General features: G+C 45.6%; 3 protein-coding genes across 6 annotated transcripts in view; 1 reads left to right on the top strand and 2 right to left on the bottom strand.

The window, feature by feature from the left end:
• The window catches only part of PLEKHN1 (pleckstrin homology domain containing N1), a gene marked incomplete at its 5' end in the record, with an annotated part of 57,344 nt that extends 51,095 nt beyond the window's left edge, over positions 1-6,249 (bottom strand). For 2 of the 3 annotated variants that reach the window (XR_014528399.1, XM_083513007.1), the window contains 2 exons: positions 146-245; positions 5,969-6,249. Coding sequence is in view for 2 of the 3 variants with exons in the window: in XM_083513007.1 (XP_083369133.1) it covers positions 146-245; positions 5,969-6,249 (381 nt within the window). The remainder of the gene's footprint in view (positions 1-145; positions 246-5,968) is intronic. The other variant, XM_083513009.1, reaches the window with a different exon arrangement.
• Positions 6,248-24,430, top strand: part of NOC2L (NOC2 like nucleolar associated transcriptional repressor) — a 125,304-nt gene continuing 107,121 nt past the window's right edge. The window contains exons 1-3 of the mRNA XM_083512971.1: positions 6,248-6,374; positions 7,168-7,288; positions 13,469-13,549. The gene's annotated coding sequence lies outside the window, so the exon portion shown is untranslated. The remainder of the gene's footprint in view (positions 6,375-7,167; positions 7,289-13,468; positions 13,550-24,430) is intronic.
• KLHL17 (kelch like family member 17) overlaps positions 16,267-24,430 on the bottom strand; it is a 39,794-nt gene continuing 31,630 nt past the window's right edge. For both annotated transcript variants that reach the window (XM_083513059.1, XM_083513060.1), the window contains exon 12: positions 16,267-23,038. In XM_083513059.1, coding sequence (XP_083369185.1) covers positions 22,810-23,038 — 229 coding nt within the window. In that variant the 3' untranslated portion in view covers positions 16,267-22,809. The remainder of the gene's footprint in view (positions 23,039-24,430) is intronic.

Here is a 24,430-nt window from a genome sequence, read left to right as displayed (position 1 = left end):
TCTGTAAACGGAATACAATAGTCACTTATCTCACCTCAGGATGTCCAAGATTAAAAGAGGGCCTGAAGACACACAAAACATTGGATAGCAGAAATGTCACCACCATTATTCAAATTAAGATCACTATAGATCTCAGAGCACTTACCTGGCCAGGAATATATTGGAGTATCTTGTCTGAGGTAACATCCCTCTCTTGTCCTGGTTCAAAACCAAAAAGGCTGGCTAGCTTTTTTTTGCTCTCTTGTCTGAAAAGCAATTAAAAAAAAAAAAAAGAGAGTCAGGCGAGATCAAAGCAAGCAAACAAATCAAATCAGCGACGCATCAGGGTGGAATTAGCAACTTTTATCACAAGGCTTTTAAGTGTCCGGACCTAATGAACAGCTGGCCATCAATAACATTTAGGCTTAGTGAATTTCTCCTTGGGGTTTTTTTTTTGGAGGGGGGGGGCTTTGTTTCATTTGTTCTTCCACAAAGGAATGCTTCGTTCAGTCTCATTCCTCATCATGGATGGTCAAAGGATTCTGTCTTTCCCAAGGAGAGTGTTAAGGTAATCCTTTTTCTTCTTCACAGTTCTCTAAAAGAAAGATGAGGCATGCACGCTCTCTCAGAACACATGAGTTTGAAGATGAAGCAACTTTAACGTAAGTAGTATGGAAGCTCAATATCGTCTACACTAAGTGGCAGCAGCTCTCCAGGGTTTTCAGACATCCCCCCCCCCCAGCCTTACCTGGAGATGATGGGGATTGAAACAGGCCCCATGTTCTGCCTCAGAATCTCTTTCCCAAGGCCACTGTTGCAACTATTGCTGCAGGGTGAAAACACCCACACATGGATACCCAAAAACAAATAAGAATCTGCTGCATCAGGCAAGAGGCCTATCTAGTCCAGCATCCTGTTCTCACAGAGGCCAACCAGATGCCTATGGGAAGTCCAAAAGCAGGATCTGAGCACAACAGCACTGGTTCGTAAAAGTTACCTACGATAGCTAAATCAGTAAAAGTGATTTCTCTCCCACACACTACACCAACAAGCAAATCAGTGCAGCCCTAAAGGTTGTAACCAACCATGTCTTACACAGAGCAGACCCATTTAAATTAATTGACCTCCACACTCCAATTACTTCCAGTGTGCTGCTACCACTGATTTGGGAAGTAGTGTACATATGGTGTTAGCCACCATAAAGGTCAGTGCACATAGTTTTCTCAAAGGAATCCTGGGAACCGTAGTTAGTTATGGGTGTGGGGAATTGTAGTTCTGTTAGGAGGAAATTACAGTTATCAGGGTTTGAGGGGCGACAGTCGTGTACTTGAAATGGATGTGCTTCAAAAGTATCGTGGTTCTGCCCAATGTGTTCACAGCCTTAGTCATATTCACTAACTTCAGCAGGACTACTCTGAGTAAAGGCATAGCTTTAGAAACAACCCTAAGTCATTTTTGCTCCCTGATTAGGGCTCCACATAGCATCCCCCCTGGCTAAAACCAACAGTCTTATTGCACCATTTAAATAACGATTCCTGCTATCTCTGATTCTCCCTTCAAGGTCACACCAGCAGTGACTCAGACCCCATTAAAAGGCATTGTTGGTGCCCAGGTGCCAGCTGATGTCATGGAGGTATTCCCCTTTCCCCACCCACCATCACTCTCAGTCAACATAGTTTCGGCTCTTGAAAGCAAATTACAACATTTTTGCTGCATGATGATTGGTGTTTTTTGTTTTGTTTTGTTTTGTTTTGTTGTTCCTGTTTTATTCACATGCATCCTTCATGCTACTCCACACAATAGAAGCAAATGCTTCTCTGTAAGGGGCTGTTGCATTCCTCATTTGCAAACAGGAGATTGTATTCTTAAACACACACACACACACACACACACACACACACACACACGTATGCAGCCAGACACATCTTATGGGTACAGACTCCAGATCACTTACCACTGATTACTTGCCACTCAGCATATTTAAACCAGAGGTGAGGAAACTGCTGAACTCCAGATGTTGTTGGACTACAACTCCCATCTTCCCTAACCATTGGCCATGCTGGCTGGGGCTGATGGGAGTTGGAGACCGGCAACTTCTGGAGGCCCCCCCAATTCAATGTACTGTACTGGTTTTGACTTATAAGGCCTTGAGCGGCTCAGGACCACAAAACCAACCCAGACCCTGAGATCATCACCTGAGGCCCTTCTCAGTGTGCCTCCTCCTTGAGAGGTCCAGAGAGCAGCACCACAGGAATGGGCCTTTTCTGTGGTGGGTCCCCGCTTGTGGAGTGCTCTCCCCAGGAAGGCTCGCCTGGCGCCTTCATTACATATCTTTAGATGCCAGGCAAAAACATTTCTCTATAACCAGGCCATTGGCTGATTAAACAATCTATGGCCGTTTAAACGTGTTTGTAGGAGGTGGGGTTATTGGTTTTTTGCTTATTATTTATTATTACGTTATGTATTTAGTGTTTCAATTTAGTGTTTTTATGCTGTAATCCGCCCTGTGACCTTCCACCCTTCTTCCCCAGCAATATGCCATCACTAGTACTAGAGGCAACATAGCCATTGCTGCTAGTAGCCCTGAGAGCGTTATCCTCCATGAAGTTATCTAATCCTCATCCAAGTTGGTGGCTATCACTACTCACGTAGCAACAAATTCCAGTGAAATATGTGATGTGGAAAGACAGTTGCCACTCCCCCAACATATATATTTTTAATTGGAAAAAACCCCAAAGACTACTGCAAACCCCATGTGTGAGCCTTTGTGTACACAGATATTATTTCACTAATGTGAGCGATAGCTGTCAATTGACCTCTCCTGCTCCATTCATTTGTCAATATCTTTTTAAAGCTTTTCAACCTAGTGTCAACTGCAGCATCTTGAGGCAGTGAGTTCCGTAGGTTGTTAATGCATCATTCAATGCATCTCTTGCAGTCACACCACAGTGTGTGTGCATGTCAATTTTGTGCCGTTCCCCATACTTGAAGTGTATTCTGTGAGAGAATTCTGTCCTGTAAAGAACATTCAAACCATCCATTTCCTCTCTATATTACTACAGTACTTTCACTTGAGTGCCACAGGTTGCAAACCTCCACAAACACCCAAAAAATATTCAACTGGGGACCCCTTGTTTTCACATACCATCTGGTAGCACTGATCAGCTAACTCAAGTAGCGTTACTTGCAACCCTAAGCAAAACAGACAGGCCCAGCATCTGTTGCTAACCTTGAATTTTAGCAAAGCCCCCATCCCCAAACATCTCTTGGTAAAGCAAAGAAGCAGGCAGAAATTTTAGAAAGAAAAAGAAACTCAATAGGAAAAGAGGCCTATTGATCTTAAGGGCAGACACTGATACCCCAAAATATGGTTACAAATACAAAACCACCTTAGCATATGTTCCATTTGTTGCATTTGCAATATGTGTTAGTTTTCTTTGATGTGTCAGAACTTGTGGTTTGCAATGTCGCACCTCTTGCCAGGGATGCCCATGAAGTGCTAACTAGGGCAGGGCAAAGCTCTTACTTCCTGTGATATCCCATCATGCACTTCCCTCTTCCCTCTCCAGAAGGGAATTAAAGCCACATCAACAAAAGAGTTCTATGAATTCTACGGAAGTCCATGAACTCTTTTGTTGATGATGCTTTAATTCCCTTCTGGAGAGGGAAGAGGGAAGTGTGTTGCTCCACTAATTCACAACCACTCATCTCGGCGCCACCAAAACCTAACAACGTCAAGTGCCTCGCAGGTGGATACAATGTGCAATCATATTGACATTTTCCACCCAAATGGTTTGATGGGCATTGGGGACACTGTCTGGACACACAGCATTTTCAACATGCAACGTGATTTTGCAGTTGCCCACAAATCCCCTGATTTTTCGTGCAATCAGTAACATGTTTAAGTCTGGATTTGTGTATAGGAAGTTGCCTTATACTAAGACCCTTGATCCATCTAGCTCAGTATTGTCTGCACTGACCGTCAGTGGCTCACCAGGGTTTCAGGAGGGATATTCCCTGCCCTACCTAGAGATGTTGGGGATTGAAACTAGCACAAAATAGATGCTCCACCACGGAGCCACAGCCCTTTACACAATTACCAGCATCAGTTTCAGGGTTCCTGCCTGTACGTTTACACCCACATAGACACCTAAAGAAAGAAAGCCCAGGTGCCTGGTCATTTGGGCACTTAAAAATCTGAAAAAGGCACATTATCCCTGGATTGTAATTCCAACCATGTTGGCACCAAGGAATTTGGCCTAGTTTTCCATTCCTCCTCCACATATACAAACAGTCACTTAGTTTTACTGTGCTGGTTCTGTGTAAGGCTAGATTTTGTCTGGTGGGAACTGTGAGGTGGGAAAACCATGAGAATGGCAGGGGGCTCAACCACATCCCTTTTTGTTGTCCTTTCCATTGCAAAGCTGAGCTAGTTTTGTGAACGCATTATGAAATCTCCCTTTTTAAAGTGCTGTTGTGAAGCCCTTCTGCTGCCATGAAGTTTTCAAACTCAATCGGTATCCAAGGTAGAACAGGAGCAGAAAGCCTACGACAGGAGGTTCTGGTGTTCAGATAGACTAATCCACGTAAAGCCCACACTTCAAATAGCATGACATTCCTACACAGAGGGTGGTTCTGTGTAGGAAATAGCACACAGGGCTTATCAGCAATGATCGCATAATGTGCATGTTGTCCATTTTGCTGGGACAACTTCTAGAGGGGTAGCCACAGCAGACACAAAGACTTGGGCACCTTGAAGACTCACAGATTTATTGGGGCATATATTCTCAGAATTCATGCCCACTTCACTTGATGATGTGGGCTGTAGTCCACATCTCACACTACTATAAATTTGCGAGCCATTAAATGTGCCACAAGGCTCTAATTTCACTGGGTACACTGTACACAGCACACAGTGAAATCAGTTGTGTGCCACAATCTACATGCAGTGCTATCCATGTAGGGAAACTATGGTGAAGCAAGTTACTATTTCACTGCAATTCTGAAACCGATTTCAATTATGTAGTGAAGTAAAAGATATATAAAAAATTAAACACCCTCGTCTTGTTCAAAACTTTTATTAGTTCCCTTGATTACACGCCATTTGCCAGTTTGGGGGCTCACCCTGTTTCGAACATAGAAATATACCCCCAAAATAGCAGTAAATATTTAGGATTATAATTACTAAGTGAGTCCTGAGGAAAGGGATAACTTTCTAACACTGCCTATAAGCGAGGGAAAGTTTTATCGAGTGAGACTTTGAATTAAAAGTTCATTTGAAATGCTCGTCTTCCTAGAGATTGTATCTTAAACTTCTGTTAAATGGCTATTGTTATTTTAACTAGACAAAAACACACTTACTGGAGAGCAAAGATTGCGTACACACCATGTATTTAAAGCTGATTGTCCTCCCTGAAGAATCCTGGGAACTGTAGTTTAACAGTGCTGGAAAATGTAGTTCTGTGAAAGGTAAATTACTGGGGGGGGAGTTGCTTTAAATTTATGCTCTGTGTTATTATGAATTATTCTGCATAGGACTGCCCAGCACATTAACCTTTTGCAATCTAACTCAAATCTTTTAATTCTCAAGTGGGATATAATTTTTAAAACAATTCAATTAAACTGAACCTGTCAGGGGTGCTACTCCAAAGGAAACAAAAAACACACACACACCCATTTAAAATAAAGGAACTGTTGTCTCTCCACACACACACACACACACACACACACACACCAGACACCGTCCTTTATTCCAAGAACTCCACCAAATTCTTTGCGTGCGATATGAGAAAGTGTGGAGGTACTGTAACACTTGTCATGATAAATCTCAAGGAAACGGACATGCACACAGTGCCTGACTTTTCTTGGAGAAAGCGAGACCCAGCAAGGGAATTTTATTCCCAATGAGGCTTTCTTTTTAAGAGCACAAAACACGCAGACAGCAGCAGCAGCACAGAAAACTTAAAAGGAAAGATTGCGGCGTACTCACTCTTTCCGAAGCGAGGGTTTCCTGGAGAAGGAGTATCGGAACCTGCCAGGTGCCTGGGGGACGCAAGCCATGTTCCCCATGTTTGAGAGCGACTTGTATAATCCAAGAAAGAGTTGCGAGGAGGGGGGGAGAGAGGAGCAAAAAGGCAGGCAGGCTCGGGGAGCCCAGGCGTCGGAGCGTGTGAAGCCAGCGAGGAGGTGTGTGCTCTCTGAGTGTGTCATGCAGACACTTCCGTCTGCAGCGGTGACTCTTATGGGTGTGAGCTGGGAACTCTCAGCCATTTGGCCAAGGGCTGCTTTGTTGCTGGGTTCACTTCCCCTCCTAGTGGATCTGATCACACACACAGCATGAAGTGGGGAGTCCAGAAAGGAATTCTTTGTTGATTGCTGCTGCTGCGTCTTTGCAGGTGAAACTAATGAAGGAACTTTTAAAGAGGCAATTGGGAGAAACTCTTGCCATGTGTTGTGAGAGAGGGGATTATTGTAGGGTTGCCATATTTGAAAAAGTACAATTCCTGACACCCGCAAAGCTTTTTTTTAAAGGAAACCACCAAAATTGTTGAGCCTTTTTTGGGGAAACCTAACCCAAAAATAGTAATTTTAAGCTTTTAGATATTTCCACTGCTTTTTCCATTGCATTACTATACATCAAGATTTTCCCTGACATTTTGCCGAATATTCCCCCCTGACACGCAGAAACCATTTTCCTGACGTTTCCTGACATTTAGCAAGCCTAGGATTATTGGTTTGTGTTTGTTCTTATTTCTTACAATGTCTTTTGTGTTTTTAAAATTGTAATTTTATCTTGTGAACCTCCCTAAGATCTGCAGATGAAAAGTGGTATACAAATTTTAATCATCACCCGCCCATGAAAAACTAGAGGTGGGGGGGGGGGAGCACCATTACTAGTTTTCTCCTGTAGACAGCTAGGCCTGCTGAAATGTTTCGCCAAAAAAATTAAATTTCTGGTTCATTTATTTTTTGTCTGACTTTAATAAAACTGGAAGCACAAGTCTGCTTTTCTTTATTTAGGATTGCGGTCAACTTTTATTCAGAGTAGAAAGACCTAATGAAATGAATGGATTTCAGTTAGTCCTGTCCATTAATTTCAATAGGTCTACTCTGAGTAAAAGTTAATTGAGTTGCAGAGTTTCTCCTGCAAGTTTATTTATTACATTTATCTCTCATCTTTCCTTCAAGGAGCTCGAGATGGCATAGACACTTCTCCCCATTTCTTCCTCACAACAACACTCCTGTGAGGTAGGTCAAGCCATGTGAAACTGCGACCGGCCCAAGATCATCCAACAAGCTTCGTGGCTGGGTAGGTAAATTAGGTATACTGTAGAGCAGGCTTCCTCAACCTTGGCCCTCCCGATGTTTTTGGCCTACAGCTCCCATGAGCTAGCAGGACCAGTGGTCAGGGATGATGGGAATTGTAGCCTCAAAACATCTGGAGGGCCGAGGTTGAGGATGCCTGCTGTAGAGAATGCAACAGACAGATTGCTGATGTTCTGGTTGAGAACATGTGACACCATTGGCAAAATGGCTGCACTGGCTGCTCCTCTGCTACCAAGCCAGGTTCATGGTCCTTGTATTAACTGACAAAGTCCTGAACAACTTAGGTCCAGGGTACCTCAGGAGTCGCCTGAACCCTTATATTCCAGCTCAATCACTAAGGTCACCTGCATGTGTGTTGCTGGTCATTCCCAAGTTGGTCAGTCTAATTTGACAACAATGAGAAACTGTCTTTGCAATATTCTGCCAGTAGAGATTCAGGAGGTGCCTTCTATGCCAGCTTTTAAACACCTGCTGAAAGCCTTTCTATTCCACCAGGCCTATGCAGGCAATTAAGAGTACTGATGTTTGTTTTTCCCTTTTTTGTTTTAAAATTGTTTTAAAGTTCTTAATGCATTTTCTGCATGGTTTTATTGCTGCAAACCACTTGGTGTTTTTTTTAAAAGATCTAGCAGTATACCTAATATTTTTTATAATAAATAAATAACGTGGATTTGAGATAAGGTCCCCACTCTTCCCTCATCCATAATACAAGAAATTGGGTAGTTTTGAAACAAACTGTTGGGGGATTTGTCTGTTTTATTTACTTTTACATTTACTTAAACGTAGTATAAGCACTGGTAACTGGGAAACACTGGCCTGCGCGCGCTCCGACAGACTTTGAAGAAGCACAAACTCAGGACGAAAGGGAGAAAAGAGCTAAGAGGAAGGCACGTTTGGCAAACTATCACTGCCCGGAAACCTATGCCTCCACTTGTGGAAGGATGTGTGGATCCAGAATTGGCCTCCACATTCACTTACGGACTCACTGTTAAGACCGTGTTCACGGAAGGCAATCTTACTCGGCTACGAGGAGTAAGAAGAAAGAAGCTGGGAAGCTGGACAGCAGGACCCGAGTGCAACAGCCAATCTCCCTACCTGTGACTTCTAGCAGCTGGTATTCAGAGGCATACTGCCATCGCCAGCGGAGGGTGTACATAGTCATCAATGACTTCTAGGCTTCTTCAGGAATTTTCATCTCCTTCCCATCAAATATTAGGTCCCCCCCATATAGAGACACGAATCAAAGCATATGCAGCCTACCCCTCTCTGGCTGACTCACGCCAGTTTCTCAATCCGCTGCACCTCACTTCATAGAATCCATTAGGTCTACAAAAGTGTCTCAGTCCTGCTGTGTGATCTAGCAACAGCTGCTTTCATAACTGAACAGGGGGGAAAGGGGGAAGCTTTAGAAAAGCAAACAGATGTGAATCAAACACTTGGCCAAAAGGTTGTGTGATTCAATTTTCAAAGGAATTTCTGTAGAATGGAAACATCAACAGGGATAGCTGAGGACAGCTGATCTGGTGTGTGGCTAGAGTTTTGGACCCGGACTTGGGAGACCAGGGTTCAAATCCCCACTCAACCATGATGCTTGCTGGGTAACTTTGGACCAGCCACAGTCTCTCAGGCTAACCTACCTCTTAGGGTTGTTGTGAGGATACTATGAAGAGGGGGAGAACCATGCATGCCACCTTGAGCTCCTCGGAGGAAAGGGTGGAATAGAGAAGTAATAAAGCATAAAACAAGTTTAAAGCTGATAAGGGGAAGGCTATCATAAGTGGAATGCTTCAGCGTGTCAATAGAAATCCATGCTGTCAAAGGAAGAAGAAAGAGAGTAGTGTTTAATAGGATTGTTGTGAGGATAATATGGAACACTATATATGCCACCTTGAGATCCGTGGAGGAAAGGGGGGCTATGAATGTGATGATGATTATGATAAATACATTACAGTGACCCAGCACAGAAATTGAATTTGGAAGAGGGAGCTTATGGTTGGAAAAAGCAAATGTTGTGGGGGAATTGAGGAGGTTCCTAATCTTTGGCTCATGCTGTTTTTTTCTTATTTTAATTCCCTCCCTCCCAAGCTGCTATCCCCCTGCAAAATGTAAAAGCTTACAAGTAAAATATAGTACCTGTAATATATATATATTTTAACTCATTTGTTGCGGCGTGGCAATTTTAATTAGGAAAATGGCATATGAAGAGAAGGATTTCAGCCATGGGGCAATTACCCCATTAGCTGCTCTGGGCATATGAACACAGGAAGTTGTCTTATATACCAAGTCTGACCATTGGTCCATCTAGCTCTGTATTGTCAACACTGACTGGCAGTGGCTCTTCAGGGTCTCAGGCAAGATTCTCCTCCAGCCTTACCTGTAGATACTGGGGAATGAGCCTGGCACCTTCTTCATGCAAAGCAGATGCTCAGCCACTGATACATGCCCCTTCTGTGTAGCCACCAGTTTAGCCCTGATAGAATTACAATTCCCAGCAACTCTTAACAAACTACAGTGCCCAGAATTATTTGGGGGGAAAGAGTGCTTTGAAGGTATAGTGCACACACAGCCTAGATAGGCCCATTGAAGCAGAAAACTTTTCAGCAGGCATAAAAAAGTATAGTGATGGCTGTCTGATGTTAATAGGCATGGAGTTCCAAAGCATAGGTGCTGCCACCAGAAGTACAGTGGTCCAGGGTCATGGACGGGGTGTTGTTTTCATTTATGCAGCAGTGTCTCTCTCCAGAGTCCCAGAGCTACCCAGTCAACATGAGAGGGGAGCTTTTTAGCCCCTGAGAAGAAAGTCTTCTCACCCTTTGTGCTGATTGGAACCAATCCAAGTGAAAGGAGGTGAGTCAGCCAGTGGGGATTGGCTCCTAAGGTCACTCTGGAGAAGGCATGTGGGAGGAAAACCAAAGGGGATTTATCTCTGTATGCTCCAAAGGAACACTGAAACCACAAGGTGCTTCCATTTGCAAGAGAATGGGGAATCTTAAGTGAGCTAGCTCAAAACCTCATGGTACTGCTCAAGGTCGAAGGTCATCTTGCAGATGATCATACATAACTGGCCTGTTCCAAATTCCAGTGGACTGGTGAGATACGAGGCTCAACTGTTAGCAGACATTCAGGACATCTTAGGACCATCTACAGAACTAGACAATGGCCCCCGCTGCAACTGAGTGGACATGTATGATCAGGGGCAGCATTGAGTCATGGTTTCCATGACTTAGCAGATATATAACATCTGGTCTCTGGTGTCAGGGAAGAGTTAGAAGTTTCCAGTTTCTCAGAGGGAGAAAGCATTCCCCAAGGGGGGAAGGGGAGCAGTGAATCTAATAGAAGAGAGCAAGAGGAACAACAGGGAGGGACCAGCTGTTCCCAGGAAAGGAAAGGGTTAAGTTCTAGCTCAGATTCGGAGGAGGGAAGATACAAGCCAGCTCTAGCCAGGAGGTTAGAAAAAAGAGCGGGAAAGCGAAGGGAAGGGCGCCTTCGCCATTTTGAGAGTGGCTGGTCACGGAGAAGCAGAGCTCAGAAGGTATCTGAAAGAAGTGACTCTGAGGAATAATAGTTAAGAACTGTTTATAAGATTGTTTTGTTAATACGCAACAAGAAGCGTTTGGGGGTGATCTGAAGAGGACAACGACCAGTCCTGACATCTGATATACACATTTGAGTTAAAAGGGGTCCATAGTAATGCTGGGTGTAGACAGGAGAACACAAGTTCCCCAGCGAATAATGGAAGTTGGGCTGCGAGGCCTGGAAATGTGAGACAGAACAGTAAAGCAGTGTTTCCCAACCTTTTTTGGGCAAAGGCACACTTGTTTGATGAAAAAAATCTCGCGGCACACCACCATTACAGCCCCGTGACGTCAGCGCGCAGCGTCACGCCGGGAGGGACGCACGAAAGTGAAAGTTTTCAATTTTTTTCCCTCCCCCTTGCCGGGGAACCTCCAAGCTTTGGGGGTGGGGGGGGGGAGGAGGCAGCAAAGCGAGGGACTGAGGGACAGCGGCAGCTGAGGCGGCGGCGGCTGTTGTGGTGGTGGCGGCGATAGCGGGCGGAGGAGGGGGCGGCGGCGGGGCCGAGGTGGCCGGCGGCGGCGGGGGAGGTGGCAGCGGGTGGAGCAGGAGGGCGGCCGAGGCCGGTGAGGGAGTAGGGTTGCCCGGGGCTTGAGGAGCCGTCGCCGGGAGTTGCTGCTGCTGTTGTTGCTGCTGCTGCCCAGACATGCCGGCCTCCTCCTCGTCCGCTGTCTCGCGCTCCTCCCTTTTGCACGCGCTGCCCCGCCGCCGCCCCATTGGCTGGGTCCTGTCAGCTGATCCTGTGTTATTTCCTGTGTGTGTGTGTGAGGGGAGAATGGAGAGAGAAACCTCGGCACCACCACCGCGGAGCCGCCCCCGGCTCGACGCGGATCCTCGCCGCCGCTGCCTCTCACCGCCTGACTCGCCCGCCTCCCTCCCACGGCACACCAGCCAACGTCTCACGGCACACTAGTGTGCCGCGGAACACCGGTTGGGAAACACTGCAGTAAAGGATTGACTGGCATTTATCACCTTCCCCAATAGCACCCAGATCCACTCTAAGAAGTTCACTGACTGCAGAAGGTGCTTACCTAGGGAAGGGGAGCTGAGATTTGGTCACTCCCTTAATAATTCTGCAGTTAAGGTATTCTCTCGGTCAAAACCTGGGTAACACAGGTATAATGGCACTACTTTGAGACCCCCAGAGAGGCTTTGTCATTGACTCGGAAGCTCCCAGAAAGATCTCCGTATTCTTACTTGGAACTTGGCAAGGTGGGATAATAAGTGGAATGAATATTTGAATATATAAATATGGGGTGCCATTTCTGCAAGATTAAGTCACTCACAGAAGATATTGGAACACTCCAAATCATTTGCCTATGTTTGTGCACAGAAAATAATAGATTTAGCTGAAATGCATCTCAGGGAGATCTGCGTTGACAGTAGCAATGAGTTCCCTAATGATAATTATTGCATAATTATAAGTTCATTGTATAATCTTAGAAGGGGGCGTGGCTTTGAGCGGGCATGGCTGTGACTATCACAAAGGGACCCTGAACTTGCCAAAGACCACTGGCTTCCATACTGAAGAAACGACTCCTTACAAATGTGGAATGAGCACTGCGTGGCACTTGTAGAAGCACAAGTTCTGCAGATCAAAGTGCTCCTACATAATCTGCGCTTTAGAGGAGGTATGGAATTATTGACACAAAGTGGAGGAGAGCACCTGTGGCGAGAGGTCACAGAGGGGGAGGTTTGAGCACTCGTGCTGCTAATTCTCCCTTGCAAAACCTCCTCTCCTCCCACCCCAGTTTGACATCAGTGTCAAAAACAGGATTTTGCACCTGTTGCCAAATATCTAGCTTTCGACTTATTTTCTACACATTTGAACCCAAACTAAACTCAGCTTCAACTTCTTAAAACAGTACCTTTTTAAAAAGCGAAAAGCAAAAAACAACAACAACCCTGCTATATCATGGGATCCCGCTCCTGGTCTCCTTTACCCCTTCAATTTAATTTTATTTTTAAACAGGATTGGTGAGCAGACAGGCTCCGTGCTTGGAAAAACTGTATGCAACTGGTGTTTTATTTATAGAAATCTGAGTCTGGATTAAGGGGCTGGAGAGCAATGTGGAGCAGGTGGGAGGGAGTGCAGAAAAAGAATCTCACTGGCTGATCTCACATACCTACTCCGGTGTTAGTTACACAAAAATCAACCCTGGCATTTCCAGGAGGGATCGGGATGCAAGCTTTCAGGTCACACAGAACTATTCCTCAGGTTAGATGTTCAGTGAAAGGTAGTGGGGGAGGTGTTGGGGGGGGAGCAAAGTGCCTCTCTATACTTCAGTGTGAATTGTGAACCTCTTGTACCTCCTTTAATTCCCCCTTGCCCATGCGCCACTCCCTTTCAACAACTGCTGTCCCACACTTTCTCCTCCCTAAATCTGGAGACGCCCTACGTTTTGAAAATCCAAATAGAAGAGCTGCACCGATTGCATAGGGAATATCCACATTTAGGAAGGAGAAGGCAGTAGATACTGCCACATGGGGTTCACAGCCCACCTTAAGTCAAGGTATGGACATACCCAAATATATCTCTGGGCAAGAGACATACTTCTTTTTAATTATGCTTTCTTCTCTCCATCTTCAGAAAGGGGAAAGGCTGTACATCAGTGGCAGAACACCTGCCTTGCATGCAGAAGGCCCCAGCTTCAATCCCCAGCATCTCCAGGTAGGCTTGGCAAGGCCCCTGTCTGGGGTTTTTGCACATATTATTTTCTTTTAATTGCTTCTCAAAGTGGGCTGCAGCCTAAGCACCAAATATTGAAAATGACAAAATGTTGAAATAAAACATTCCGGATTAAGATCAAATATAGAATACACATCTAAAACAGCATAATTAACAGGAAAATAATACCTGCTGCTTTAAGTGTGTATTTAACATTATGGAATGGGGGGGGGGACCAAATGCAAAAATAGAACAATTTTGCCTTATGGACCAGCCTCTATTGCCTGCCCTACTTAGACAACTGTCTGCAGACCTGGCCCAAGGGTGGAAATCAGACGGGTGCTGTCTGATGGACTGGTGGCTTGGCAGAAATTGCAGCCCATCAGGATTAATTGCTTTGCTCACCATCTTCGTGTAACAACAGTAGACGATGCCAGAAATATTTACTTGTCATGACCTTAGAGGACTAGCATTGCAGAAGCAACGCCCAACCTTGTGAATTAACCGCAGGGCTGTAGAACTTGTAGCCTCCGGAGGTTGTTTGACTCCAGCTCCCCTCAACTCTAGCCATCATGTCCAATGGTTAGGGATGGGGAGGGATTGCAATCCAACACCATGTTGAGGACCACACTTTCCCTGTGCCAGCTTTGCTGTCTTTTGTTTGTCTGTGTGGGGAGCAAAGCAACAACACTTTCAATAAGTTATCTGAACTAGTTGGCAAGCAATAGACAGAAAGGCAATCTGTTCTTCCTCCTTACTGATTCCTCCTCTTTATTAGCTACTTTTTGGTGATGTAGATCACTGCCTCCCAAGCTTTACATTCTGCTGCTTCTCCAAGTTAGTCCCCAAGTGTTGAGCTATCCTGCGCTAGTGTTAACTTTTTGCCTCCAGCTTGGCCACATGTCAAACCCTTCCTTAGGCTTGCTTGCCAGAGAGTAATAAACAGTGAGTTTTCTATATCCTTTAAACCAGCAACCTTACCAGGCAATTTCTTTGTGCACACCACTGGAGCTTATTTTACAGTCCAGACTTGGGATGTACTGAGCACTGGCTCCTGTTTTCAAAACACACTCACTCCAGCATCTGCAGCTCCCTCCAGCATTGCAGCGATGGCATGTGGGGTTCTGCTTTGCGCTGACAGCTTTTTGCCTCAGGTGGGAATGAAAATGCATTTGAAAAATTTCCTCCTTTTCACCTTGGGGCCTTGCAGCCCACATACCCGCCCTAAGGCAGGAGCCGTCCTGGTTGCCTCTGTTTGACAGCAGGGAATGAGAGTCCCCAGATCAGCTCATCTGGACCTTCAGCAGCTGCTGTCAGTCAAGGCTGCTTCCTTCCATGGAAGGCTGGAGCTTATTAATTCCAAAGGGGAGCAGTTGGTTTGAGACAAGGGGAGTGAGCCGCTTGCTCAGATCAGTTTGCTAAGGGGAAATCTTTTCAGTCCTGGCTGAAAACCTCTCTCCGTTTCTTAAAAAGAAACTATGACCTTTCTAGGAAACTCTGATTGGCACAATGCCTTTGTTTAGAGAAAAGGGCATTTTGAAAAGGCAGCACACAAGTTTTCGAGAGGGATATTTTCTTGCTGCTAGGCTACGACATTGCTTTTTGGCAATGTAGCAAAATATTTTATGGGTGCTCCTTTACCAGGGCACCAGTGCTCCTAAGCTCCTCCTTATGAAGAGGCACCAAGTAATTCCCACCCGCCCTGTTCCATATGAGCACAGCCTGTAGATATGTTCTGCATTAGTAAGAAATCAATCCTTTTGTATGGCAGCAGCCACAATTTGGAACTCCCTGCCTGTTGACATCAGGAAGGCACCTTCACCGTACTCTTTTCAACACCTGCTCAAAACATTTTTGTATAGGCCAGCCTATCCGGACACACAGACTGTTGATATGTGTTTTAATCTGGTTTTTAGCTCATCGTTGATTTTAATTATTTTCTGAATGTTTTAAATAGTTGTTTTTAACTGGATTTTTTTTATTGGTGATTTCATTGTTTGGTCCTTTGAAGGTTTTATTTAGAAATAATCTAGCAGTATATATGTTTCATGAAATAGGTAGATGAAGTAATAGGTATGCTCACAAAGCTGCCGCTTCAGGTAACTCGTTTTCAGGGCTTTCCTAAACCAGAGGCATCACAGTGACAAAACAGCCAGGACATTCTCTCATGAAAGTATTGCTGATTATTTAGAGGAGGGAGGAAGTACCGGTATGTCTGCAACCTGATGGTCTCCCCGCCCCCCAGTCTACTCCCTCTTCCTGCCAGACCAGGACCGTGAGTGGCATATAGCACAACTTCAGAGTCCTTCTCCTGTCTGCTAGGAATGTAGGAAACAGGCTTATGTACTGAGCCAGACAATTGGCCTATTATTATTATTATTATTTATTGAATTTACATACCACCCTATACCCAGAGGTCTCAGAGCGGTTCACATATTGTCTACACCAGGGAAGGGAAAAGCCTAGAGGCCAAATGTGGCCTTTCAAGTGTTAGTACCTGGCCCTCATCTGGTACCTCCTCCTCTCCCCAGACCGCACCCCTCACTGGCCTTGCTTCACCATCTTGAATGTTTTTGCCAGCCCAGAACATATCCTTGAAGTCTGATTATGCCTCTTGTGCTCCTCCTTATTCTAATTGTTGTTGAATGTATATCCCACCCTTTGTCCCCAAGAAGCTCAGAGCAGCAAACAGATAATCACAAAAATATCCCAAGACAGTTTGCATTTAAAAACTTCTAAAAGCAGCTACAGTTTAAAACATTCTTCCCTCCAGTGATCGGGGTTGTCAGGAACAGGATTCTTCAGCCACCCAATGCCCAAGTGAACAGGAATGCTTTCAATTGTATTCACTTTTGTCTTGGGCCCCACACACCACCGGCATGTGGCCCTCGGAAGATTGTCCAGAAGGGAATGCGACCCTCAAGCCCACCCTTGGTCCACACAAACTGGCTGCAGCTCTCCAGAGTTTCAGACAGGGTCTCCTCCCCAGTCCTACCTTACCTGGCAATGTCAGGGATTGAATCTGGGACCTTCTGCATCCAAAAGAGATGCAAAGCAGGTCACAGCAGGTGTGAACTTGCCAGGTAAGATACAAATGCTCAACTGTGCACACTTCCAGTCTTGCCCAGGGAAGGGTGGTGAGTGCAAGAAGTGGTGTGCATTCCTTACTTTGCAGGCACACCTTTCCTGCTGCACTCAGGTGTTGCCTGTGGGCTTCCCATAATAAGCATCTAGCTGACCACTGTGACAGCAGGTTGCTGGACAAGATGGGATTGTTGGCAGTCTCTTTCTATGTTCTTAACACCCAGTTCTTTCACACACTGCTTTGCAACCAAGGCACTACCGAATCCTGAGCTTTTACTCAAAGACCAGTGCTAAGTGCTGAACACTTTAGCACTGGTCTCCAGAGAACACTTTCCATGGGATGAGCTCACATTTGCTCTCACCTGCAATGCACATATATAGGGGTTACATTCATTCTTTGACCACCCCCAACCCCCCAGTAAGTGGCCACTCAAACACACCATTCAATCAAGGTAAGGTTGTTTGAACGTATCCAAAGGCACACAGATTGCACATCTTGTTTCTGCTGAAGCCTAGGAGCTTAAATTGGGAGTCTGAGGGCGCCCTCTCCTGGCCCATTCTATCCCAATTATTAGCCTTTGTATTATGTTAGTGCATTTGACTGTCTTTCCCCACAGGCCAAGGAATCTTGGAAATCGCAGTTTACCCCTTGTGGAACTATAATTTCCAGCACCCTTAACCAACAGCAGCTCCCGTGATTCTTTGGGGGGAAAGCCCCATGTTTTACATGTGTAGTATGGCGGTGACCCCAGATGTCAAATAACTTGGCTGGGCTTGAGTACTACGTGCCTTGACATAGGAGGGGGCATGATGTTCTGCCTCAGGTGGCAAAATATCTTGCACTGTTCCCTGGCAACTCTCTCACACACCCCTCACATATTCGCCAAAGATCAGTTTAGTGAGGAACATGTTTGGTGAATGTATAAGGAGGGTTGTGTGTACAGCCCTATAGCCACTGGTCCAACACCGCCCAGGAAGGACAGATTTGAACCCAGGTCTTCCTGATCCTCACTGGAGCTTACGTACACACCATAAATTCTGTTTAAAGCACATGACTGCCCATGAAGAATCCTGGCCATTACAATTTACCCCTCACAGAGCTACAGTTCCCAGCACCCTTACCAAACTACAGTTCTCAGGATTCTTTGGAGGAAGCCATGTGCTTTAAATGTATGGTGTTTACGTAGCCAAAGTGGTATAGTCCAGGAATGGTTTTCCCCCTCATCTGCTGCAGCTATGTGTATGTGAATTAAGGCTCATTTCAGACAAAGCCACATACGGTATATCCACAATGTTGCAACATCCAGGAGGTTAAAATAATTTTTAAAATGCAGTACTCAAGAAAAAAACTTTTTTTTATTTTACACACTGGCTTGTATTGCTCATATTCCTGCCCCGCCCCTGTTATAGTGCAAAAATTCAAAAACACAAAAGAAAAAGTTTAAATGCACATAAATAAACTGACACACATTTACAGATACATTTAAAACAAAAATAGAAGGCTCCTCTGACATTGGCTGATTGAGCTAGGGGTTTGCACCATGGGTAAGCCAGAGAGCTTTTGGGTTGTGGCCAGCGAAGTTTTGCTCACAACAGACCCACTGGAATTAACACACTGAAGTTTGCCATGCCCTTTAATTTCGATGGATCTAACTCTGAGCAGGACGAGCGCTGGACACAACCCAGTATTTCCAGATTGTTGTTAGGGAGCAGAGGAGTGCCAGGTTTAATCTCCTCCCTCCCTCCTCAAGTCAGTTGCTACGGTCTTTGGACAATACATGCTCAACTCTGGATAAAGAAACGTCCTCAAAAGGCAGCAGGCCTGTGCTGGACAATAACATACTCTGGACGAAAGCACTTCAAAAGTCATGTTAAGATTAGTCATTTTGGGTTAGTCAGTTGTGGGGTTGGATTAAGAAATGGCTAAAGAAAAGCACACAGACATAAGAGAGGCGATGGATGACTCCCCCCCCCCCCTGGCAATAAAAGGTACTTCTGCTTCACAGTTTTGCTTATCAAGCCCACAGTCACACTCTCTCTCTCTCCATTGTTCTGAGTTCACAATTGCCTAAGCTTCTTTCTTTCATCTCCTGTGTCACTTTGGGCCAGATGGATTCAGATGCTCTCTTCCAATGATCAGTGGCTCCTTTTAAACTCAAGGACATAAAGAAGTGGACGTCAGTCTCTCTCCCCGTCACCTGTGCAAATCAAGATGTCCAGCCTAGTTCCAATACAACGGGGTGTGTGTTAGGAGGGTAACTTGAGGAGCAATTCCCCTGCAAAAACCTTTTCGTCAAAATGTTGCTCATAGGCAACCCCAAAAGAGCATCTTCCACAAGTGAGGTGTACAGATGACACATTTCAACAGAACATTGTTCCAAGGGGATGCACCCCCAGGCTACAGGAGAAGTTTCTTCAAAACAGACGCTTTGTGGATCTAGATGATGGCTTGCCACTCTTCTTGCATTAGGCTGTGGCTTACAACCAGGAATACAGGAAACGGCCAGAGGAAAAGACAGGTACACCTTCCCTAAAAAAAGACAAACTGTGGACTAGGCTGGTCCCTGCCAGTAGTACAGACTGATGAAGAACTCTGGATCTTTGGACTGCAAGGAGAAACCTTGAATATCACATCAGAACCGCCCCTTTGCAACCTGTCACCAAGAGCAGCAAGTGTTACCTACCTCTTCCAGCAAAGGCATGTCATGTGTCCCATGCCACCAGAGGCAAGCAAAGTATATACACATAAAAAACAAGCAGATGATGACAGAAGGTGACCAAACAGGCATTGGTTGTTGCAAATAACTTGCCCCAACCACCAACAACCAAAAAGGAACTGAAGGCACTGATAGAAAAATAATAATTGTGTATCTTCTCCTAAAACAGGCGTGGAAAACCTTTGACCCTGCAGATGTTGCTGAGCTACAACTCCCACCATCCTCAGCTGATGGGCATGCTTGCTGGGGCTGATGGGAGTTGTAGTTCACAGCAACATCTGGAGCACCAAAGCTTCCCCATTCCTGCCCTAAAATGTATTGCAACTGGCAAAGTCCTGACAAAGCTTACTGGTGGAGAGATTGTTTATTATGCGTGCTCAACTTCATTTTATTTTGAAAAGGTACTTTTGGAAGTAAATCCCCACCCCATTCAAAACATGCTCCCCACTTGCTGTTCCATGCAACCAGTGTGTCTGTATGAAGGGCTAAACGTATCAGAAGCTGCGCTTTCCAGGAAAAACAATAGCACATGCAACTTTATGGACATAAATGTTCCCATTAAGTTACCTATGCAGTGCTGTTGGTAAGCAATAGGACCATGAGCTGGTCCCATCCCTGGACAAAAAGGTTTGGCATGAGCTCACTAAGCCAGGCTGGGTGCTCTTTAGTTAAAGCATGTTTAAATGCACATTTAAAGCACATGGCGTTTCCCTAAAGAATCCTTGGAACTGCTGTTTACGGAGCTAGAAGTCCCAGCACCCCTAAACTACCATTATTAGGATTCTTTCGGAAGGGAGAAACCATGAGCTTTAAATGTGCATTAAATCCGCTTTAAATGTATGGCACAAATATGACCCAGGTTCCACTCTCTGCAAAAGTTCCTGTACCAACACTAGGCCAAGGGAAATACCCACTCTTACCTAAGATACAACTCCCTGTTACCCTAAAAAGGTTCGGAAGCCCACTCCAGCGGCCAAAGAAACCAAGCCTGAATGTCTACCATAGGTTAATTAACCCTTCAATGCAGCCACACACTGTGCAAGGAGCAGGGCAGGCCTATCATAACATGAGCCAGCCAAGAGCCCACCAGTTGTCTTTGTAAAGGCCTAGCCTGTTATTGCCACGGCATATTGATCTGGTGGAAGGATATGGAGAGAGAGAAAAGGAAGAAATTGGGGGTGGGGGGGACCCAAACGAACAAGAGATCAGATAGGAGGGTATATAAATTAAAACTAAAACCAGAACTCTTTAGCGAGATCAATTAGGCCACAGTTGCAGAATAGAGTCAAGAGGTTACTGAGGTACAAGAACTTCATCCATTGCAATGGATGTCTTGGGATGGGTCGTCTCGAAGCTCCAGTCTCACCCCGTTCCCAAGCTCTTGAGTTGCACACAAATCGCATTAAGAGGCTAGTGTATAATGCAGTGAAACATTATCTTAAAAGCAAACTCTTTCCTCCATAAGAGATGTTTTCATGGTGTAGGTGGGTCTCCAAACAAGGGCACTGTTCAAGTTTACAGTACAGATGCTACTCAAAATGTTCGTTATGCTCCAGTGGTATGTCAGTGTAGGGACCTTGGCCTTTTCAGTGCAAGTTCTTCATATATGAATGTGCCATTAAAAAAATAAAGAAAAGAATTGCACGCTTTCTCTGTCACACACATGTAGTCGATGCACGCTTTCCCAAAGGCAATCCTTCCAAGCCACATCACACAAATCACAGTCTATAAGGAATTCTTCCTACGTTTAGCACTGCTTGAGCAAAAATAGAAATGAAGTTGGGTGACGACTGTAGGGACTTCAACTGAAATTAACTGAACAGTGTACAATAGCGCTCTGAAATGAGCAGGATCTGAACATGAACTGTACTACCATACTGTGAAATGAGTGGCCACGGCACAACAGGACCCCGAAATAAGCAGAATTTGAAGAGCTATTGCCACATGCCAGTCTGAAATGAATGACCGTTGCACCATAGTACCCAGAAATGAACAGCATTTGAAGAGCTATTGCACACTGAGCGTGTGGAATGAATGGCGGTTGTCCAACACCACCCTGAAATGAGCAGAATTTGAAGAGGTACCATCCTGAAGTGGGAGGGACTTGGGCAATGCCGCTCTTGAATGCATGGCAGGTGTTCGAAGAGAGGGCAATTGAACATCTCTCTGCCCTTTCAGTGGGAAAGGCTGGGCAGCCCCCATTCATTTCAATGATATCTTTATACCAACCCATCTTTCAGCTGCCTCCTCCATCCCACGGATTGCACTTACTCTCTATTTGACAAAAAAAACATACGTTATCATCACCTGGCTCCTCCTCCCTTTTGGCAACTGTCTAACTTTTTTTAAAAAAAGGAAGAACGAATAGGGCAAATAAATAAATAAATAAATAAATAACATGGAGTCCAGAAAACCAGATGTGCGGGAAATGAAACAAAAAAAAAAATCTTCAAGAACTTTAGCAACGCAAGTGTCAAAAATTGAAAGTTAACAAATATAGAATAATATGAACACAGTCTCGTAACCTTGCTCCACCCTGTTAAAAGTTCCTTCGTTCTCCCTAAGTACAATCCCAGAGCACCGTCGTCGGGCTAGCTTCTTCCTAATTATTTTTGGGAAGTGGGGTTGGGGAATCAAAACAGCAGAGCCAGCACATTGGCGGATGCCCCAAAACCCATGCCGCTGAAGAGGGCAGGAGAACGTCAGAAGTGGTGGCACATAACCGGGCTGACAGAGTGAGGGGCCACTGAACATGTTAAGAGGGCTTGTGTTGCAGCCATCTTCCCTCCAGCCCTGTTTTATTTTTTTAATTTTAAGGCATCCCTTTCAATAGACACCAGTGTGTGAGAGAGAAGTGCATCACCTCACGAATCTGTAAGAGTACGCTATAGGCTTGGTAAGAAGTTTTGGCTAATTGTGACATTCACAGCTTACATTCAGCTGTTGGTGCAACCGAAACAAGTGATCCTTCTGCCTGCCTTAGATGGGCTTTGTTTGTTTCTCAATTTCTTTCTTTCTTTCTTTCTTTCTTTCTTTCTTTCTTTCTTTCTTTCTTTCTTTCTTTCTTTCTTTTCGTTGTTTAAGCTCCATTGCAGGAGGTGGAACCAGAAGTCATGTCCAAACATGGAAGTAGGAGATTATTGAGTCTGGTCTTGACAGGACCAGGCAAAACCAGCCAGGTGATGATGAAAGAGATGGTGAAAACCAGGAGGTGCTCTTGGTGTTTCTTTCTCTTTTCTTTCTTAAAGAAGTGTGGTCTAAATCCCCATTTGGAGCTCCACCACAAGAACCAGAAATGGCCCCCTCAGAAAGTTATTACTAAAAATGTATGGACGCAGCATCAACGCCTTCATCACTCTCTTTCTTCACAAAGAATGGCTGCCGCAGGGGTCAGGCCAGGCTGGCTTTGCACTCCGACAGATGCTGCAGTCCCCTCGAGGCAAGGTGCGACCGGACTCTTTGTCAAAGACTCGTCGAGGACACCGATAGGGTAGGGGAGGAAGGGGGTGGGAAGTTGAGGAGTTCCAGCACAGCCACGCCCACGCTGCTGCGGCGGGTGAACATGCACGAAGCCGCCACCCACTTGTTGGTGCGCGGGTTGTACTTCTCAATGGAGTTGAGGCTGGAGCTGCCATCGTTGCCTCCCACTGCGTATAGCCACCCATCCATAGCCACCAAGTCATGGGTGCTCCTGAGGAGAGAAAGTCAAACCAATAGGTTACCAGCTGCGTGGATAGTGCCATTCTGCAGTTTGGCCACTAGGTGGCACTGGATTTAATTTGTACACAGGAAACAAAGCAGCAGATGACCAAACATGGCTTGCCACTCTTCTTGTTTTACGTTAGGGTTCACAACTAGGAATCTGGTCATCACGTCCAGTGGCGTAGCGTGGGGGGTGCAGGGGGGGCCAGCCGCACCGGGCGCAACATCTGGGGGGGCGCTCGCACTCACAGCTCTCTGCCCCTACCTGGCTCACTCACTCTCTCTCACTGCAGTGCTGGCTGTGCGAATCCGAGCCAAGCCGCCGGGTCGCCGCCCACTGTGGGGGGGTGTGCCAGGCGGGCGGTGCGGTTAGGGGGTGCCAGGCATGCGGTTAGGGGGCGCAAATTACTTGCCTTGCCCCGGGTGCTGACAACCCACGCTACGCCACTGATCACGTCCCCTGACTTTTTTCTCCATGGATCACTTGTAGAGTTGCAAAATATTCAGAAAAGGGTGACTGAAATGATCAAAGGGGTGGAGCGACTCCCGTATGAAGAAAGGTTGCAGCTGCTGGGACTTTTTAGTTGTTATAAAATGGTGAACAAGAGGAGACGTGATAGAAGCTTGTGAAATGACACGTGGTGTGGAGAAGGGGCACAGGGAAATGTTTTCCGCCCTCTCTCACCACACTAGAACTTGTGGACATCCAATGAAGCTGAATGTTGGAAGTTCCAGGACAGATACAAAAAAGCATTTTGTCGCACAGCTCATGGTTAAACTATGGCACAGGAGTCAATGATGGCCACCAACCTAGATGGCTATTAAAGAGGATTAGACAAATGCACGGAGGATAGGGTGATGAATGGCTGCAATTGCTGATGACTGTGCTCTGCCTCAACGGTCAGATGCAGTGATGCTTCTGAATACAGTGGTACCTCGGGTTAAGTTCTTAATTCGTTCTGGAGGTCCGTTCTTAACCTGAAACTGTTCTTAACCTGAAGCACCACTTTAGCTAATGGGGCCTCCTGCTGCCGCCGCACCACCAGAGCACGATTTCTGTTCTCATCCTGAAGCAAAGTTCTTAACCTGAAGCACTATTTCTGGGTTAGCGGACTCTGTAACCTGAAGCGTATGTAACCTGAGGTACCACTGTACCAGATGCCGGAAACCGCAGGAGGGGAGAGGGCTCTTGTGCTCTGGTCCTGCTTGTGGGTTTCACATAACAGGCACCTGGTTGGCAACTTTGAGGACTGGATAATGGACTAGATTGGCCTGAGCCAGTGAGCTGTTAGTACATTCACTTGAACATTGTTGAGGGTCTTGACAGACCACTTACTGACTTTTTCCGCCTGCCGTAGCAACTGCAGTACACTGCTAAAGG

The sequence above is a fragment of the Podarcis liolepis genome (genome assembly GCF_965112155.1).
Source record: "Podarcis liolepis genome assembly, chromosome: 7".
NCBI classification, from domain to species: domain Eukaryota; kingdom Metazoa; phylum Chordata; class Lepidosauria; order Squamata; family Lacertidae; genus Podarcis; species Podarcis liolepis.
This window is presented reverse-complemented; position numbering and strand designations above follow the sequence as displayed.